Source organism: Chiloscyllium punctatum, chromosome 7, assembly GCF_047496795.1.
Source record: "Chiloscyllium punctatum isolate Juve2018m chromosome 7, sChiPun1.3, whole genome shotgun sequence".
Lineage (NCBI taxonomy): Eukaryota > Metazoa > Chordata > Chondrichthyes > Orectolobiformes > Hemiscylliidae > Chiloscyllium > Chiloscyllium punctatum.
The window spans coordinates 59,297,819-59,313,197 of NC_092745.1; the positions used below are offsets into that span (position 1 = coordinate 59,297,819).

The 15,379-nt window shown below is 41.2% G+C and overlaps 1 protein-coding gene across 5 annotated transcripts in view; it reads left to right on the plus strand.

The window, feature by feature from the left end:
- Positions 1–15,379, plus strand: part of LOC140479688 (P-selectin-like) — a 63,651-nt gene that overhangs the window by 39,711 nt on the left and 8,561 nt on the right. For 2 of the 5 annotated variants that reach the window (XM_072573696.1, XM_072573699.1), the window contains 8 exons: positions 54–239; positions 727–912; positions 1,046–1,231; positions 5,929–6,114; positions 6,658–6,843; positions 9,339–9,464; positions 11,348–11,378; positions 13,324–13,379. In XM_072573696.1, coding sequence (XP_072429797.1) covers positions 54–239; positions 727–912; positions 1,046–1,231; positions 5,929–6,114; positions 6,658–6,843; positions 9,339–9,464; positions 11,348–11,378; positions 13,324–13,379 — 1,143 coding nt within the window. The remainder of the gene's footprint in view (positions 1–53; positions 240–726; positions 913–1,045; positions 1,232–5,928; positions 6,115–6,657; positions 6,844–9,338; positions 9,465–11,347; positions 11,379–13,323; positions 13,380–15,379) is intronic. The other 3 variants (XM_072573698.1, XM_072573700.1, XM_072573697.1) reach the window with 2 other exon arrangements.

The following is a 15,379-nucleotide window of genomic DNA, read 5'->3' on the forward strand; positions in this document are numbered from 1 at the left end:
GGTATATCCCATCTCTCATTATTCTAATTATAAGTTGTCATCCTGTATTTCAGCTGTAATCTGTCAGACACTGACACTGCCCGAACGAGGAACAATGAGATGCTCCCATCCCATCAGAGACTTTAGTTACAATTCAACATGTGATTTTAACTGTGATGAAGGGTTTATACTGAATAGCTCAGGCAGACTTCAATGTCAAGCCAGTGGACAGTGGACAGCACACACTCCCACCTGCAAAGGTACTGATGAACATTAGATGACACATCAAATATTAAAATGATATACCAAAGATGCAATAACCCCAGTTGCCTGCACACCTGTAAAATACTGAGTACTTCCAAACCAGTTCAGCCTTCAAAATTTTTAAACATCTATCATTGGTAATGTAATCTTGTATTTTAGCTGTAATCTGTCAGACATTGATGACAACCTGAAAGCAGAGCTATCAACGGCTTCAATCCCACTGGAGATCTTCATTACAACTGAATCTAATACACTAACAACTATGTAGATTTAGATTTTAGGGAAGTGGGTGGACTTCAGTGTGTAATAATAAACTTGCTCCATTCATAATGTTGTCACTCATCAAATGAATATTCTTTTCTAAGTTTGGCTTTAAATTTTTCAGTCAAAGCTGGCTTTGCCTTTCCAGTTCTGTATCTTTACCCATGCACATCAGGCGTCACATGTTTAAAAATAAACTGAGATTCCAGTCTTGTATTTCAGCTGTAACCTGTCAGACACTGACACTGCCCGAACGAGGAACAATGAGATGCTCCCATCCCATTGGAAACTTTAGTTATGATTCAACATGTGATTTTAACTGTGATGAAGGGTTTATACTGAACGGCTCAGGCAGACTTCAGTGTCAAGCCAGTGGACAGTGGACAGCACACACTCCCACCTGCAAAGGTACTGTGTTTATTTCTGAGGGATAACAAAACTTTTAAGGAAAGCTGGTTTTAGATCCACAGTACTGCGAGAAAAGTATTCAGTATGTGCCATATTCCAACGTCCTAATTTAAGTTCTGATCCTTTATTTCAGCTGTAACCTGCCAGACACTGACGCAGCCTGAACAAGGAGCATTGAACTGTTCCCATCCCATTGGAAATTTTAGTTATAACTCAATATGTGATTTTAGCTGCAATGAGGGATTTGTACTGCATGGGTCAAAACGTATTCAGTGTCAAGCCAATAAAGAGTGGACAGCACAGATCCCTAACTGTAAAGGTACTGGAGAATTTTACATAGATTGTCATTAAAATTAATGGAAAGCTGTTCTGTATCTGAAATTGTGTGTATTTCAATGAATGTTGTAAACTCAAAATGTACCTAAATTCATATTTACCCTAAATTGGAAATTTATATTCAACTGTGAGCTGTCAGAACAAATTCAACCTGAATGACCTGCACACATCCCAATAGAGATTTACATTAAACTGTGCTGAAGGATTAGCCATGTATGTGTTAGGCATACTTCACTGCTGTGATCACACTGACCATCAGTTGTGCAGTTGGAATGTGCACTAATGCTGTAACATGCATTAACCACAACAATAGCACTGGCATCCACGTGAGCAAAGGGAAGTCACACAGGCATAATACGTTTATAAAATACAGGATAACTTCAGTCCTGCCAATTAACATCCCATCAGACTGCTCTCAATTATCTGTAAAATGACGGTATGGGTCACTGACAGTGTCATCAAATAGCAAATGACTAAAATAAGTAAATTCTAACCACAGGAAAATAACTACAAAATAGCAACATACAACTTTACTAGTTAAAACTCTAACCCCCTTTAAAGTCCTACACATACAAACAGACAGATCCAAAAATGTGGTTATATTGGGTGGAGAAGAAAATCATTGGGGAATCACACAGTTCAATAGCACTACAGGCTTGGATAATATCTTCCTTTTCTTCCTAAGAACCTCTACTCTCCAACGTCCTTCCTTCCTGAATCACATTTTTTTTTGCTTAAGATGCAGGGAATTTATACATTAATTATTTAATTTCACAGTCACTGGTTAGAGGCAACAGCTCATAGTAAATGGTGGAGAGAACAATTGACTGTCTTTAGCCCTGAGTCACTTGCTGCAGAGAACTATAGAGACAAATAGAACATAGAACATAAAACAATACAGCGTAAACAGGCCCTTTGGGCCTTGATGTTGCGTCAACCAGTGGACTATTCTCAGCTCATCCCCCTACACTATCCCAAAATCATCCATGTGCTTATCCAAAGATTGTTTAAATCTCCCTAATGTGGCTGAGTTGACTACATTAGGAGGTAGGGCATTCCACTCCCTTACCACTCTCTGCGTAAAGAACCTGCCTCTGACATCTGTCTTAAATCTATCACCCCTCAATTTGTAGTTATGCCCTCTCGTACAAGCTGACGTCATCATCCTAGGAAAAAGACTTTCACTGTCTACTCTATCTAATCCTCTGATCATCTTGTATGTCTCTAACAAATCCCCTCTTAGTCTTCTTCTTGCCAGCGAGAACAGGTTCGTGTCTCTCAGCCTTCCCTCCAGGCCAGGCAACATCCTGGTAAATTTCCTCTGCACATTTTCCAATGCTTCCATGTCCTTCCCGAAATATGGGGACCTTCCTGAAATATTCCAAGTATGGCCGCACCAGCGTTTTGTATAGTTGCAACATGATATTGTGGCTCCGGAACTCAATCCCTCCAGAAATGAAACCTAACACAGCATATGCCTTCTCAACAGCAATATCCACCTGGGTGGCAACTTTCAGGGATCTATGTGTATATACACACACACACACACACACACACACACACACACCATGTATGGCATCCAGGTAACCTGATACAATTGAAATGAATGAGAATCAGCAGGAGTGAAGGTTGTTAGGTTTGTTGGGAGTCAATTGTCTCAGTCCCAGTGCATCACTTCAGGAGTTACTATGGCTATTGCGATCAGCCCAAGCATCTTCAGTTGTTTTATTAATGACTTTTCCCCCCACTCCCATACCACTGAGATTGGATGTGAGGATGTTCACTGAGAATTGCAGTGTGCAGATCCATTCAACAACAACCACCACAATTGTAATAGTGTAGCATAACACCTGAGAGTTTACAGAAGAATTATAAAGTAAAATTTTGACAGTAAGCCACACAAGGTGATATGAGTGCAGATGAGCAAATGCTCGATCAAAGAAATACATTTTAATGAGCAACTTAAAAGAAGAAAGAGAAGAAAGAGAAGCAAAAAACTTTAGGGAGAGACTTCTAGAGTTCAGGGCCTAATGCAATTGATATTGTGGCCACCAATATTTGAGCAATTAAGAGGATAGAATTAGAGAAATATAGATATCCCAGAATCCCTACAGTCTGGAAATAGGCCATTCGGTCTCACAAGTGCACATCGATCCTCCAAAGAACATCCCACCTAGCCCTGTAACCCTGGGCTAACCCACACATCCCTGGACACTACAAGCAATTTAGCATGTCCAACAACCTAACTTGCATATCTGTGGGAAGAAACCGGAGCACCAGGAGGAAACCCACACAGAGACAGGGAGAATGTGCAAAATCCACACAGACAGTCACTGAAGGCTGGAATGGAACCTGGGTTCCTGGCACTGTGAGCCACCGTGCCACCCTAAGGGATGTCTGAGTTTAAAGAAGGTTAATTTACAACTGCTTAGAGAACAAAGTACTGCCTGCTCAGTAGCAGCATGATTTGGATAGTATTCAACTTTGTAAAGTGGCATGTATCATTCATGCCAGACAATTACAATCTCTAAAAAGAACAAGTCTAAACATTCCCATCTGGACAATCAAAGGTTTTGAATCCCACATCATTAATGTCATGGGACTACAATTGAGCAGATATCGGGGGTAAGATGGAATGCACCCCAATTGCCTGAAAGAGTGCAGCTCCACCATACTCAGGAAGTTTTACAACATTCAAGACAAAAAAACCTTTGTACTCTATTCACCCCCTTAAATGTTGCTACCTGTACTTGTAGCCTGTGTCAGTAAAAACTGGGGGCACCGGGAAGTTTCTTTGTATTCATTTAAGGTGTGTACATTACACGCTAGGCCAGTATTTAATATCCATCTGTAATTGTCCTTGTAATATGGTGGATGGCTGCCTTCCTAAACTGCTACAGTCCTTGTATGTTCCAAGGCCACAAGGAGGAAGTTCCAGGATTTCCCACTGACACTGAAAATAGGTGGTAGACTTCCAATTAAGATGGAATGTGGCTTGAAGGGGAAACTTGCAGGCAGTAGGATCCCCATGCATCTGCTCTCCTTGTCCTCCTGAATGGTTGAGGGTTTGGAATGTGCTGTCAGAGGAGGTTTGGTGAGTTGCTGCAGCAACTCTTATCGATAATACCCACAATGCTGCCACTGGGCATTGGTGATGTAGGGAGTGAATATTGGAAAGGTGGGTGTCCAGCCTGTTGAATGTGAGCACAAATCTTGGAAATAGGTGCCATCTTTCATTTTTAAATGGCTCTGCGGTAACTCTGACACCATAAAATCCTCAGTCTCTATGACTTGTATTCAGTTAGCCTATTTTCTTCAATTGAGAGTAGGCTATTGGAAGTGCCTGTCTGGGTATTACAGAAAATACTCATTCTGGGCGAAAGAAGGGAAGGAGGCAGAAAAGACAGGAAGGGCATGAAAATTATGTGGTGACAAGGGAATCATTAGGTTAACTGTGTTCTGTCTGCTTGTAGTTACTGATATAATGTAGTTATAACACTAAAGAAACTAGCAAACTGCTATTACTTTGTGTTACAGAGAGTGCGCCGTGCCATATTAGCAAGGGTTAACTGACCAAGGTGTAGGCAATTTAACTTCCTCTACATGGCTGCAACATTCACTCAGTGACTCAACCTAAAGTATGTTATTACGATGTGAAGAGTTCGGGACACTCTATGGGTGTGAAAGGCACTATATTAATGTCGTCATGATTTGGAGATGCCAGTGTTGGATTGGGGTGTACAAAGTTAAAAATCACACAACACCAGGTTATAATCCAACAGGTTTATTTGGAAGCGAGTGCTTCCAAATAAACTTAAAGTACAACCTGGTGTTATGTGATTTTTAACTTTATATTAATGTAAACTTTTTCCACCTTTCTCTTTAAGTTGTCTATGAGATCAATCCACAATCTGACCTGACAGAATAGTTGTGGAAGGTGGCTGTTAAGACCATGTTAAGAAAGAAAACTGCTGAATATAAAATGCAAAATTGCAAGCACAATATTTATTTTTAACTCCTGTTATCTCATAATGTTTTTCTCATGACAATTGTCTTCAGCCAGGGTTATTGTTACTTTCGAGAAGATACAAAGGTGATCAAGCTGATTTAGGGTATCAGGAATTAAGTTTACGAGAAAACTTTAATAAATAAGGCATATTTTCTTTAGAAAGTGAAGGTAAAATCTTGCTTAATTGAAACATTCAAAATTATAGACAGACTTCACAAAGGTGGCCACAAAAATGAAAGGAGGCAGTAATTGAAAATTTGGAATGAACTTTTTCATCCAAAGAATGGGAGTTGTAGAATAACAGAAGAGCACAGGGGTGAACAATGTTAATGGGTTCAAGTGAACATTCAATGTATCTTGGAAGAAAGAAATAACTGAATGATAGGTGAAACTGTAAGCAAGTTGGATGGGTATCAAAGAAGCTTCTTGAGTTTAATGGATTTATTCTTTTCCAAAAACATTTGCATTGAATCATAGATGCCATTATTTCAAAAATACGTTTTTTTTTCAGTTCTTCTTTAATGAACTGAATTATATGATCAGTTTGAACTTTGGATTTTGCATGTTAGCTCTGCAAGATTGTGTCAGAATTCTTCCCTGTTGATGGCTGACATTTTCCAATGTAAATGAAGGGATGTGATATACTAATAAAAATGCCTTCATTGTTTCAGCTGTAAGATGCAACATACCGAAGAGTCTAAAGCATGGTAGCATGAGCTGCTCCAATCTGAATGGAGAGTTTAGTTACAACTCAGTGTGTGACCTTGGCTGTGCAAAGGGGTTCTATTTGAAGGGAAGGAACCAGATGGAATGTACAGCCTTAGGGCAGTGGACAAATGAGATGCCAAGTTGTGAAGGTACATGATTGCTTCAAAAATCAAATAATATTATCTTTTAAAACATTTTGTTTCTTCATTTGTATTTTTAAAAATCTCCTCCATGTTGCTCTAAGCGTCAGTTCCCTGATGAAGAGAGCAGGGAATGGGTTTTGCTATTGGAACAGCAGGCAAATTCAAATATGCCTTTTCCCTCAGGAAGGGAGGCCAAATTAAAAAGCCTATGCCCTTTGCTTCTTTGTCCTATTCACTTGTGCTTGTCCCAAAAGCAGCATTGGTAAAAACCTAGGAGTGGCACATTTGCCAATCCTACCTCCAGTCATTTCTCTGTTTAAGCTCATCTATGGTGTGAGCAGTGATCTTGTCTGGTGGCTGCTTGATTTTAGAAAAAGATATTTAGTACAGATGCTGCATGTACAAAAATTATTACTATTGTTATTTACATTGATATAATTTCAAGTTATGCAATTCCATGAAAATCATTTTGACATTAATTACATCAATAATTATTGGCCAGTGGTATACTTTTCTCATAATAATGTCACTTCTTGAAATCCAACACAGTGGTGAAGTGTCAGGAACTGAATATTGATCATCCGACAATCATGAACTGTTCATATCATCTTGGGAATTTCAGCTATGGCTCAATATGTGACTTTGACTGTGCTGAAGGCTTTAAATTGGAAGGATCTGTGAGACTCCACTGCAATGAATCTGGACAATGGACAGACGAGGCTCCCCATTGTAACGGTACTGTTTAGAACATCTAGTCAAAATGGAGTGACTTAATGCCACTAGACAAATCATTTGAGAATTTATCGAAGAATGCATCATTTATGCAATACCTGAGAATAAGTTTTATGTGTTGAATGATAGAAAAGAGACAGAGTGTGGCTTTGTTAGTAAATTAAATGTTCTGTGTTTTACAGCTCTAGTCCGATATATCAAAAAAGGTCCCAGGTGGATCTCTGGTCTGTGCTCCACTAATTCCAGATAAAATTAGCCTTAATTAGCCTTAGTTCCCAGGAACAAGGTCTTCTACTCCTGCTAGCTATGTGTACACCCCACTAAGGTAGCGTACATTAAATGAGTGCAGGAGTGGGTTTCAATATGAGGTATTCCATAATCAAATAATATTATCACACTCACTGTGGAAGCTGTTTCATGGACACATTTTGTGATCCTAGTAAAATAACATAAGCTAATACCAGTTTGATGCTTCACAGCACACACTATCATGAAGATTAACTAATTGAAAGATTATTCCAATTGAAGGATACTTGATGCCTCCAAGTTCTCTCTTTACACAGATTTGTCACTGAATAGAGACATGGAGTCAGAGGGATGTACAGCAGAAGGAAATACACCCTTCAGTCCATCTTGTCCATACCAATCAGATATAATAAATTAATCTAATCCCACATGCTAGCATATGGCGGGATTCCCTTCCTATTCATGTACCCATCCAGATGTCTTTTAAATGTAGTAACTGTACCAGCTTCCACCATTTCCTCTGGCAGCTCATTCCATACACTCATAGGGTGTATCATCATCAGGTAGTCTGGCTCTTGGACTCATTGAACCTTACAGAACAAAAACAGACCAAGCAACTCATTGTGGTTAACCAAAAGATCTGTTCAATTTAGTCTCTTCAAACAGATCACTGAGTTAGTTTATTGGCTGCACCACAATAGCTAATTTCTGTTGATGCAGAAACAAAGAGTGCCACTACGGGTAATGCATTTGATGTAGCCTATATGGATTTTAGCAAGGTTTGTGATGTGATCCTACCTGATAAACTGGTCACCAAAGTAAAAACCATAGGATCCAAAGCAAAGTAGCAGGTCAGGTCCAATACTGGCTCAGAGACAGGAATCAAAGGTGAATGGCTATTTGTTTTTGTGACGAGAAGGCTACTTGCAGTAGAGCTATGCAGGATTCAGTACTGGGCCATTGCTTCTTGTGGTGATTTGCGCTTTAAATGCAGGGGAATGATTAAAAAGTTTGTGAACAGTATAAAAATTGGCTGGCTGTTTGATAATGATGAAGAAAGACGTCAGGTGGGAAAAACTGAGACAAATGAAGCTGAATCCAGATAAGTGTGAGGTAGTGCATTTGGGGAAGGCTAAAAAGATAGAAACATGCAATAAATGGTAGGATACTGAGGTGTGATACTGACCAGAGAGATCAGAGGAACCTTCGAATGCATGTCCTGAGATCCCTGAAGGTGGTTGGACAGGGAGATAATGTGATCAAGAAAGTATACGGGATATTTGTCTTTGAGAACCAAGGCTGGGAGGCTCTGCTAGAACTAGACAATACACTAGTTAAACAATAACAGGAGTATTTCATGTAATTCTGGTAACAGTACTATAGGAGAGACGTGATTGCATTGATGCAGAGATTTATGAACATCCGGCCTGGATTGGAGAATGAATGTTGTTTTCCTTAGAACAGAGGAGGCTGAAGGGAGATTTATCGAATGTGAATAAAATTATGAGAAACTACTTGAACTGGATGGGAAGGTCCGATTTGATTGAGGGCTCACTAAACAGGATCTGTAGATTGAGAGCACAAAGTATGAAGTTTGGAGGGGATGTAAGAGGAAACCTTTTAATCCAGATGGTGCTGAAGACCTGGAATTCACTATCTGAAAAGGTGGTAGAGACCGTGACCCTCACAATATGTAAATATTACTTAGTCATATACTTGAAATGCTGTAACTTAAATGACCTACAAATTAAGAGCTGAATAGCTTCACATCAACTGGCATAGACACAATGAGCTGAAGTCACCTGTATTCCCCTATTTCTGACCTCTTGAACAGCTCCCATTTGAATTACTCCATCAATAACGTCTATGCCTTGAACTGCTTCAATTCTAATCTTTAGAATTTCTTCCTGAAGCTGTCAAGTTTCCTTTCTTCTAACACACACCTTAAAACCTGATCTCTTTGACAAAGCTTTTAGTTGTCTGCCCTAATATTTCCTTATGTAGCTTTATGCCATGTTTTGTTTTATAATGGAGTGCATTGGGATATTTTATTATGTTAATAGTGTATGAATGTAATATAAATCAATGCTCATATGAAATTCATAATATAATGCAGAAAGAGAGGCAAAATCTTATAAATGTAGCTGGTGCAAATTGCTGAACCAATATTAGACTGTGACAACAACAGCAATATGTAAATATTAATATATCAGGTACACCATTTGACAGTCTAATGGTCTTTTTATCTTTAGTGCTTTTAGGGCTACCTCCTTCAGCGAATGCTCTGACTTATGTCAGCACAGTTGCAGCAGTTGCTGTACTTGCTGGTATCCTTGCTATGATTGTGACATTGATTAGAAGAAAACTGAAAACAAAAGGTAAATCATAACTATTATCAGAGTGCATCCTTTATGCTTGCAAATGATGTGACTTGAACACCACTACTTACCTACTGTGGTGCCAGAAAAAAAAAATCACACCACGAGAAGATTGACCCAGATCTTCCGATCCCAGTAGGGACAAATGGTCAGGTGTTTCTCACTATTGGGGAAAACAATGGAATTGCAAGTTGCAAGGAGTCAACTTACATTGGGATCCCAAACTTCTGGTATGTTAGAAATAGTTCCATAGGAACCCCTGGGGGTGGTTTTGCAGGGACCTGTCAGGGTGTAAAGGTGAGTTGTTTGCCTTGGATTTAACTTCTTTTTCACATTGTTTATTAGTGTTAACCCTAATATGTGTACAGGAGAGGTAAACCAGGAGGGGTGTCTTTACAACCATGACACCCTGGCTCACCACCCAACTTTTACCCTGGTTCATCTCCTACCCAGCCCACTGCCACCTTTCCTCTCTCCTCCCTCCATCACCTTCCTCATCCTCCTTCTTCCTCTCTCTCTTCATCCCTCATCTACTTCCCCAACTCTCTGCCAGCCAACACCTCCTCTCATCCACAATTTCAACCCTCCCACATGTCTCCAATATTTTTCCAATTTTGAAACAACAGATATCCTTTGCAGCTAGACTACTGTGTAGCAGGAGAAGCCTCTCCACAAAGTAGCTTGGGTGACCACTTTGCAGTTCTGTCAGTAAAAGTGACTTGCAGCTCCTAATCACACTTTGACACACCGCCATGTTCACACACCAGCATCGCTGTCACAGGCTTGCTCAGTGCAGGCACAAATAATAACATCTCATTTTCTGTTTGGGAATCAACATTGAGTCCAATAACTTTAGAATCTGATTCCATCCTTCTCTGATTTTTTTTTACCCACCCCACACCCAGTCCTGGGTTGCTTTTAGCATATTCATCACATTTTCACCCACTTCCAGGTAGATTATCACACTCCGTAGTTTGCTTTCAGCACAGATTACCTATTCTCTGCTACACTCAGCTCTCAATTCTGTTTTAGTTTCAGGTCTCTAGCATCTGCAGTTCTTTGTTTTATATTAGCCTGTGGTTAAAGCTGATCTAGGGCAGGCTGTCAGTGAGCGAGTAGCCCTAGATCTGTATTGAGCACTGGCCTCCCTCACCTATTCCATTGCATCACCTGCAGGCAGTTAAACCAGCTGCCACCACCCATGGGATTGGAGACTGTATGGAAAATCTGTAAATGTTTATTAATCTCAATCGGCAGCCCAATCACTTGTGAACAGGTAGCCTGGGGAGGGATAAACATTCTCTTCAGAATGAATAATTCATGGACCCTGTGTCTAGACAGTAAGTGGAACTAGCTGTTTAATCAAAGATAGCAGTCTGTTACCTAATCCTGCTGTTCCTGCCTGACATCCAGACATATACTTTCCGGCAGCAATCAATAAATGCCAATTAAGATGGGGACCTCTCCTAAACTTTTGGCTCTCCCTAATCCAGAGACAGTGGTTGGCTAGCTCAGTTGGCTGGAAGGCTGGTTTGCGCTGCCAACAATGATGCCAACAGCATTGGTTCAATTCCCACATTGAGTGAGGTCACCGTGAAGGACTCTCCTTCTCAACCTCTCCCCTTGCTTGAGATGCAGTCACCCTCCAATTAAACCACCATCAGTCATCTCACTCTAATGAGCCCTCTTGGACTATGGTGAATTTACCTCGACCATTTTTTAAAGTCTAGAAACACTGAGGCCCAGGTTAGCTTTCCTACTCCTGCCTAGCAGAAAGCATTTCATCATGTTTTAATAGTTCAAGTCTAAGTCTGAAAGTTTTAAAACTTAAAGTTTTTTAAGGTACAAGTGTTAATATTCTATTTTGTTTCAATTATTTTCAGCATATGATACAACAAAGCTCAATTCTGACAGGTAACTTCAATTTCTTTTACTTTTACATTTTGAAATAAATAGAATTTCTCTGCTGTACAAACTGGGAATAGTAGTGGTAACCAAGGTTCGATTCCAACCTTGGGCAATTGTCTATGTGGAGTTTGCACATTCTCCCTTCATCTGTGTGGGTTTCCTCTGGGTGCTCCAGTTTCCTCCCACAATCCAAAATTGTGCAGATTATGTGAATTGGCCATGCTAAATTGCCCATAGTATTCAGGGATGTGTAGGTTAAGTGCATTAGTTAGGGGTAAATATAGGATTGGGGAATTGGTCTGTTTGGGTTACTCTTTGAAGTGTCGGTGTGGACTTGTTGGGCCGAAAGGCCTGTTTCCACACTGTAGGGATTCTATGTGTAGGTGATATAAAGAAGGAAAAATTTAAAGTAGGTAGCAAGACTTTGAATTCAGAGCAGACCGAGTACTGTAATGGGGACGAGTTCAGGCTGAAACCATTAAGGATGATAAATTGCCCATTGCAGAGGCAAAGGGAAGTAAACATCATGCATTACTTGGGGTGAACAAAACATATCATAGCTCACAATCATTGATGGCATCGGAGATTTGCTAACATTGAACTTTTACAGCCTGGACAGCAGGTGGGAAGCAAGAGAGCGATAAAATCAGCTGAGATGGTAGGGCAGTGGGCAGCAATGAGGAGAAATGGGGATGGCAGCACAGCACCAGGCTCATCACCCACATACCAATAATGTGTAGGTATTGGGTAAAAACAATGGCTGCAGATGCTGGAAACCAGATTCTGGAGTGGAGTGGGGCTGGAAAAGCACAGCAGTTCAGGCAGCATCTGAGGAGCAGGAAAATCGACACTTTGGGCAAAAGGCCCTTCATCAGGAATACAGGCAGAGTGCCTGAAGGGTGGAGAGATAAATGAGAGGAAGGTGGGGGTGGGGAGAAAGTAGCATAGAGTACAATGTGTGAGTGGGGGTCGGGATGAAGGCGATAGGTCAGGGAGGGGGGGGGGGGTAAGTAGCAAGGAGTACAATGGGTGGATGGAGGTGGGGATGAAGGTGATAGGTCAGAGAAGGGGGTGGAGTGGATAGGTGGAAAAGAAGATAGGCCGGTAGGACAGGTCATGGAGACGGTGCTGAGCTGGAAGTTTGGAACTGGGGTGAGTTGAGGGAAGGGGAAATGAGGAAACTGTTGAAGTCCACATTGATGCCCTGGGGTTGAGGTGTTCTGAGGCAGAAGATGAGGCGTTCTTCTTCCAGGCGTCTGGTGGTGAGGGAGCAGCGGTGAAGGAGGCCCAGGACCTCCTTGTCCTTGGCTGAGTGGGAGGGGGAGTTGAAATGTGTATATATTGGTCTCCCTTCCACTGTTTCCTGCCCACCCACCCCCCTCTTACGATAGCCTGTCTGACTGGCCCCAGAGAAACCGCTTCAGATACCTTTAATCTGGTTTCCAGTGGCATTGAAGCATAATTGCAGTCCCAGCAGCATCCACTGCTCCCGGTGGTGTTGCTGGGGATATGGAATTGCTGGCCATCAGCTTGGTTGTTCTTGTCCTTTGTTGGGGCAAAAGTCACGACCTCAGAAAATTAACTTCCTGAGCTGTGTTTCCAGGGCTGACAGAAATGGGTTTGCGTCTGACTTTTAAATTAGTGAGCAAGTTCACCCACTCCTGTGTAAAATTCAGCCACGAGTATGCTTTTTGTCCATTTACTACCAGGCATCACCACACCTCAGAGAATACCACTGATACTGAATACCTATGACATTTGCACCATAAATTTTTAAACTGTTAAGTGAAGATGGGAAGCAGGTCATTATCTAACAAACTGAGTCAATGTGTGTTTAGAAATGTAGATTCCTGAAGTAAACATAATTTCAATTTTGATTTTGAACAATGTGTGTGAACAACACTCTGCAAGCTCAATTACTATTGAATTATTCTGATTTGTCTTTTTCCAGTACTGAAGGCTTAGAAGGTATGTTTGAGAATCCAGTGTTCGACAATTCTCCTGAAGGCAAGATTACAAATCTCATCAATATATTATACTGCATAAGAAGAATCTAGTTTGTAACTAGTCTTAGAGAAATTTTCTGAAATTTGTTAGTTTTCAAAAAAATGCAGTGTTGTTTGGGAATACAGTTCTCTGAATGTTGACGGCTGTCTAGTCCTGTTTTGGGAACCAGAGATGCAAACAGGAACCCTGCTGCAGGTTCCAGTGGCTTTCTGGTCAGTGCACTTCAGCAGCAGTCAGAATACTCCATAGCTGAAAGGTCCTGCTAGATAAAGACCAAAACTTGGTAGACTTATTGCTTTTACATTGTTCCAAGAGCCATAGAGTCATAGACATGTACAGCACAGAAACAGATCCTTCGGTCCAACCCGTCCATGCTGACTAGATATCCCAACCCAATCTAGTCCCACCTGCCAGCACCTAGCCCATATTCCTTCAAACCCTTCCTATTCATATACCCATCCAGATGTCTTTCAAAATGTTGCAATTGTATCAGCCTCCACCACTTCCTCTGGCAGCTCATTCCATACACGTACCACCCTCTGCGTAAAAAAGTTGCCCCTCAGGTCTCTTTTATATCTTTCCCCTCTCACCCTAAACCTGTGCCCTCTAGTTCTGGACTCCCCCACACCAGGGAAAAGACTTTGTCTATTTACCCTTGTAGCTTTCTTCTACTTTGGTGATTTGGCATCACAGACTAACAAAGTGACTCAGTGGTTAGCACTGTTGCCTCACAGTGGCAGGGATCCAGGTTTGATTCCAGCCTCGGGTGACTGTCTGTGTGGAGTTTGTACAGTCTCCCTGTGTCTGTGTGGGTTCCCTCTGGGTTCACAAAGATGTGCAGGTTAGGTGAATTGACCATGCTGAATCCTCTATAGTGTTCAGAAAGTGTAGGTTAGGTGCATTGTTCAGGGGTAAATATAGGTTAAATATAGGTAAATATAGGTTTAAGTGAGTTACTCTTCAGAGGGTCAGAGTGGACTTGTTGGGCCAAAGGGCCTGTTTCCACATTGTAGGGATTCTATGATCACATGCTGATTTTTAAAAATCTATTAAATATGGTTAACAATTTGATAATGAACTGAGAATTCGTTTTATGATGTTGATAGCTAATTATTGACCAGGACACTATGGATAACTCTCTTGCTCTTTTTTGAAATAGTGCCATGGGATCTTAACTTTTACAGCCACCTGAACAGGCAGCTGGACCTCAGTTTAATGTCCCGCTTGAGAGATGTCACCTCTGACAGTGCAATGTTACTCTGCTACTGCATTGGAATATTAGCTGAGGTTTTTCTTTAAACACATAATCCTAGAGTGGGACATGAACCCAGGACCTTGTGGATTTACTGGCAAAAGAGTTACCAACTCTGAGCCAGAACTGATATGTGTTAAGGAATGTCCCAGCACAGGGCCGACTGTGGGTTGTGTTTTAACAGAGTGTCCTGTGTTTGGGCATCTCATTGACGATCATAGAGCATCCAGTGTTGAGAATGCCTCATCCTGCATCATTCACAGAGAGCAATATGTTGTACTTCCTCACCAGAGCAGGTGTTCACATATGGGATGTAGTTTTAGGTCAGGAGTGGCTATCAGAGAGAAGCCTCAGAAATTCAGGTAAGGATAATGGGGAAGACGACCTGGGACGTTAAATTCAAATCAATAATGCCATTGCACACAGCAAGGTAGAAGCCAAATGTATACTTTGTGTAGGGTAATGCACATCAACCTACAACAGAAGGAACTGATCTAGTGCTTTTATATTGTCAGACAGTCTATCAGGACATGTCTGCAACCTCACCTTCCAGTGAACTGACGTTCAGACCATCCATTTCCTTAGTGTGACAGAAGCTCACTTGTATCTGGGGATTCATCGGGTGCAGATGACAATTCCAAGCTAGCCCATGGAGATATGCTCGGTATCTGCATTGGAGCTGGTGGCTATGAATGCTATATCAAGTGACTGGACCTCTTCATCAGCAATGAATTGTTGCTCTCTCTGG